The sequence below is a fragment of the Chrysochloris asiatica genome, unplaced genomic scaffold (genome assembly GCF_000296735.1).
Source record: "Chrysochloris asiatica unplaced genomic scaffold, ChrAsi1.0 scaffold00160, whole genome shotgun sequence".
NCBI lineage: Eukaryota > Metazoa > Chordata > Mammalia > Afrosoricida > Chrysochloridae > Chrysochloris > Chrysochloris asiatica.
The window spans coordinates 818,713-824,116 of NW_006408678.1; the positions used below are offsets into that span (position 1 = coordinate 818,713).

Below are 5,404 nucleotides of genomic sequence, written 5' to 3' on the forward strand. Positions count from 1 at the left end.
CTCACCAGCTACTCCTCGGAAACCCTACATAGGGTCTCTATGGGTCGGAATCGACTCGATAGCACTTAACAACAACAACTAAATGCTCTGGGTGTATTCAAAGAGGCCTTTCCTCTCTGTTTCATCTTGAATGACTCCCAGCCTTATATAAACTAGGTATTTTTAAGCTCAAAACTCCCTGGTCATTCTTGGCTTATCCTTGTGAAATGATACCCCATCCAGTAGCTTCATGGGAAGAAGACCTAGTGATTTACTTCCATAAAGATTATGCCCAAGAAAACCCTGTGAGGTAGTTCTACTCTGTCTCATGGGGTCACTATGGCAGCAACAATGACAGCAGTAACATACAGGTCTTTGGTCTTCTCAACTTGGCAAGTCCATGGTGCTCTGCTGGGAGTCTCCCTTTTAACATATGGTCTGGAATGTGCCTTCAGGCAGCCACCTGGGACTATTATGGGCTTATCTTATGCGTCTTTCCCTTCTCTTAGTGTCTGGTATCTGAAAAAAGGTGTGTATGTGTGTGTTTGATTTTCTAATTTTTCCTGAAAACACATTTAAAATTATCTCCATCTTCAGAAGTAGCATGCATCATATCTGTTTGCATTCTATTGTCCAAACCTAGACAGATGGCCAAAACCCAAGTCAGTGAGACAGAGAAATATTTTCTCTAAAGGAAAACATAACAAGAGTGGGGAGAGAATGAATATTTGTGATCAGTAAGAAATTCTTCCACAGAGCGATAAAACCAAGTCCTGGCACTCGGTTAAGTCAGTGCTTCCGAAGTAAGGAGATGCTCAGAATGGTGATGATGTTAACAAGGATAGGTGCTTAATAAATGTTAATGAAATGCCCCACAACTCCATGAAGCAGGCACTGTTATTATCATTACCAATTTAAAGACAAGACTATAAATCTTAAAGAAGTTACATTTTTTGTCCCTGGTAAGTTTTAACACCAAAATGTGAAACTGTGTAGTAGAACTCAGTTTGTTGGCCATACTGGATTAATCCTCTGTACTGTCTTCCATTTCAATGTATTAAAATTTTTGAATAGATTTGCAGTGAAGAAATCTGTTGAACGTCATTAAATGTAATTGTTCAATTTTGCTTTAGACCTTGGAGCACATATGAAGGGGTTGTTTTTGCTAAGTACTGTTGAGTCCATTCTGATTCATACTCAACCCTGTATAAGGTTTCCTAGGAGAAACTGGTGAGCTAGAACCATTGACCTTACAGTTCAAATCAACCTCGCAGTCCAGCGAATTAACCCACAGCTCCACACCAGGACACCATATGAAGGTGAAGAAGACATCTATTTTCAATTTAGGGTTCATTATTCTATGGAATAACTTGTACTTTAAGATTCATTGGATAAGTCTTGGGAAAATAATGTAACTTTTTCCCCTCCCACACTGTTATTTCTTGGCCACGTTTTTAAACTTGGCCACGTTTCTAAACTTAAGTTTTTTCATAAAGCAGTAAATACTGGCAGTATCTAAGAGTCCTGGTGGTGCTGTGGGTTAGGTACTGGGTTGCTAACCACAGGTTGGCAGTTCAAACTCACCAGCTAGTCTGTGGGAGAAAGATGAGACTGTCTGCTCCTATAAATATGTACAGTTTTGGAAACCCTGAGTCACTACGAGTCACCCCGAGTCACTGCGGGTCACCATGAGTCACTACGGGTCACCGTGAGTCGGAATCGACTTGATGGCTGTGGGTGGAGTTACCTTGTATTTCTGGGGAGGATGAAATGATCTGATGAGTGTGAAGCATTTAGCACAGTGCCTGGTAAATAGTAGAAATCAAATAAATGTTCATTTTTACTGTTGCTCTTGTTTTTATTCCCATGTACATCACATAGTTATTTCAATAAGTATGTGTTGAACTTAAAATGTATTAGTTTTTAGGTATGTTATATTTTTTTTTATACCTTATCTACAGTTTTAAATTTGCTTGAAATTGATAGAAAATATATAGCATGCTAAGGTGATTTGTAGCATCATATCCTCGGTAAGTTTCACTTGTAATAATTTAAGTTTGCTTCATGGAGAAAAGAGAAACTGAAATGTCCTTTTTTCCCCCCATTTTAGAGACCTACTACTATATTTCTCCATTAGTTGGTATCTTTTTCTTGGCTCTAACGCCTATCTGGATTATAATAGCCGCCAAACATCCAGCCACAAGAACAGTCCTCCACTCAGGCTGGGAGCCTGTCATAACAGCCATGGTCATAAGTAGGTTAGTAGTCAAACATATGTGTCTATGTGTCTATGTACTCTCTCGGTGTGTGTATGTGCATATTAAAGCTGATTGACTGCCTGTTTGTATTTTGGGGGGTCATTATATATAACTAATTCCTTACTATCCCAAGTAGTAAGGGATATAAGTGCTGGAGTAATGGAAATCAGTAGATGTACAGAACCTCACTTGGCTACCTACCCATTTCAATCTTCTTTCCCTCCAAATTCTTATCAGATCAATGAGATACTTTGGTAGTATTTGTCTTTGTATATTTGTGCATTTTAATCTGACAAGACAGGACCATTTTGAGTAGTAAGTGGCTCAGAGAAATATCAGAAGCCTTAGAAATGTATATAGGACCTGACTACTTCTCTGAGACTTGGTGTTGTTAAGTGCCATCGAGTGGGTTCTGACTCATACGGTGCCCAAGGAGTGGTTGGTGAGTTTGAACTGCAGATCTTTTGGTTCAACCCTACTTTGTAGTCCAGTGCTTTATCCCATAGTGCCGTATCAGGACTCTTGAGTGGGCTTAAATAATGTAACTACGTTGTGTGTAAAAGATTAAGTTGCAAGGATGTGCATCACAATGGAATTTTCAATAACAGCAATAAAAAAATACCCCCCCCCCAAAAAAAAATCACTTAAAGCTCCAACAGTCAGATATTGATTAATTGGAATTATGGTACCATCACAAAATGGGGAGTTAAACAGTGTATCTTTGCTGTAGACAGAGAAAGATGTTCCTTATCCATTTAGTGAAAGAGCAAACTAGAAGAGTATGGATTGCTTGTGAATTGACACACATTTATCTTATTTCTTCTTGAAATTACAATAAAAAAATAAAAAGGAGGGGAAAAAACCAAGACAGTTGCAGAGATGGGGTAGGGAGGGGGTTTCAAATTGGGCAACAAGTGAGAGATGTCAACAGAAATACAAAGGCAGGAATCAGATGGATCATTATGACACATTGGACTGCTAACCACAAGACTGGGGTTCAAACCCACCAGCTGCTCCTTGGAAATCCTAATTAGGGTCACTGTGAGTCAGAACCTACTCAAAGGCACGTAACAACAGCAATAATAAGAATTTGAAAAGCAAGATAGAGTTCTTAGAAATGTAGAAAAATGTAAGAATTGCAGAAATAAAAAATTCATTAGAAAGCTGGAGGATAAAATTGAGGCACTCTTCTGGAAAGTAGGACAGAAAGTGAAGAGGTGGACAGTGGGAGACAAAAGATGAGGAGGAGAAAATGAGCCAATAAAAAATGATTTCCCAGAACTAGAGAACAGGATGTCCAGACTGAAAGGGCTCACTGAGTACGTGGCACAGCAAATCAGACCAGGAGGGGCTCAAATCAAAGCACATCAACATGTAACCCAGAGAGAAAAGATGAGTCACATAGGAAGGACTGGAAAGTGTAAACACCAGTGACGATCTCCTTCATAAATTTATGGAAAATAATTTTGAATGTAACATTGAACCATAGTATCAACAACTTTAAGAGTAGGCTGAAGAAAGATATTATCTCAGAAAATTCACTTCCCAGTTACCTTCTTATATAAAACTATTAGAAGGTGTGATTTCTCAAAATGAAGAAATATTCAAGAAACCCCTTCTGTGACAGTTTATAGTTCATTTTTCTGTGATTTAGTTTTGTTTGTTTATTTGTTTTCCTGGAAATACTGGAATTTGGTCAGAGTGCATGGACCTAGATCCAACATGGGAGATGCAGAAAGGAAGGTACAGGCTAGCATCCAGGCTTCAAACCTGGAGAGCAGGCATCCACATTGGCAGGAGAACAGTGGGCAAAAGAAGGAATTGATTAGTTAGCTCGTCAGTTATATTGAGAAGTGTTGGCTTTCTCGTAGATTTGAGTTTGACAGTATGTTGTTGTTAAGTGCCGTCAAGTCATTTCCAACGCACAGCAACCCTGTATAGGGTTTCTGAGGCTTAATGTCTCCACGGGAGCAGAAAGTCTCCTCTTTCTCTGTGAAGTGACTAGTGGACTCGAACCACGGACCTTGTGGTTTACAGTCCAGTGCTTATCATATGGAACCACTGCACTCCCAATGTAGTAATAAGTGCTTAAAAGCCTAAGAAAATATGAGGCAAAGTAAAAAGTACAAGTGATATACTTTGCAGCTCAGATGTGAATAATTCTATAGTTACAATAATACAAACCTAAACATTTCACCAAAATTTGTAATATAGCCAACTAACAGGAAGCGGGGGTGGGAGGAAATGAAGGGAATTATGACAGGTTGTTAGGATGTCACTGTAGAAGGGCATCATGCTTGGTGAAGTGGAGGGTCAGCAGTAAAGAACTCCGGTGAGATGGGTTGGCACAGTGGCGGCAGCAGTGATCTCTAGTGTAATGATTGTGAGGCTGGCGCTGGACCGGGCAGTGTTTCATTTTGTTGTGTGTGGGTCATTATGAGTCAGAACTGATTATACGGCACCTAACAGCAACAACTAAGTGGGAAGAGGATAGTTGTTGTTGTTGTTGTTGTGAAGTGCCATCGAGTCGGTTCCGACCCATAGCGACCCTGTACAGGGTTTCCAAGGGTGTAAATCTTTACGGGAAATCCTCATTTGCCATAGTAGGAATGAAGTCTTTAGATAATGTCTAAAATGAAAAGTCAAGAAATGCTTGCAGAAACTTGGGATTTAGAAATATACAACAACATGCTGGATGAAACAACCAAGGAAGTTGAAAAGAATTGTTAGTGCAGAGCAAGACCCAGGGGTAGGCGGGGGGGACGGGGCACTATTTTATTATAAACTCTGTGTTACTTTTACATTAAAAAAGAATGTGTATGTTTGTTTTAGAAAAGCAAAATTTAATAAAAGTGAAAACAGTTGCTTTCATAATTTGATCCAATTTTTTATGCAATTTAGCTTTATTTAAATTTGATCCATTTTGATCCAATTTTAAGATATTCATGTTAAAAACTATTAAGAAAGCTCTGTACCAGCATGTTAGCAGTGTAACTGTGAGTTTAATTTTCTTCTCTTTGTTTACATTTTGTAATGTTTCCCCTAAGTTGGATTTCCTGAGTAACAAAACTATTTTAAAATATATTTCAGCAAGTGCTCATGTTGCATCCACAGCAGGATCTGTGTGTTTTAGTAGGAAGATTATTTATCTTGTTGTTCTTTTTTAT

The 5,404-nt window shown here is 38.8% G+C and overlaps 1 protein-coding gene across 1 annotated transcript in view; it reads left to right on the forward strand.

Moving 5' to 3' along the window:
- SLC41A2 (solute carrier family 41 (magnesium transporter), member 2) overlaps window positions 1-5,404 on the forward strand; it is a 124,484-nt gene that overhangs the window by 52,127 nt on the left and 66,953 nt on the right. Inside the window, exon 6 of the mRNA XM_006871077.1 lies at window positions 2,090-2,237. Within this exon, the coding sequence (XP_006871139.1) occupies window positions 2,090-2,237 (148 nt within the window). The remainder of the gene's footprint in view (window positions 1-2,089; window positions 2,238-5,404) is intronic.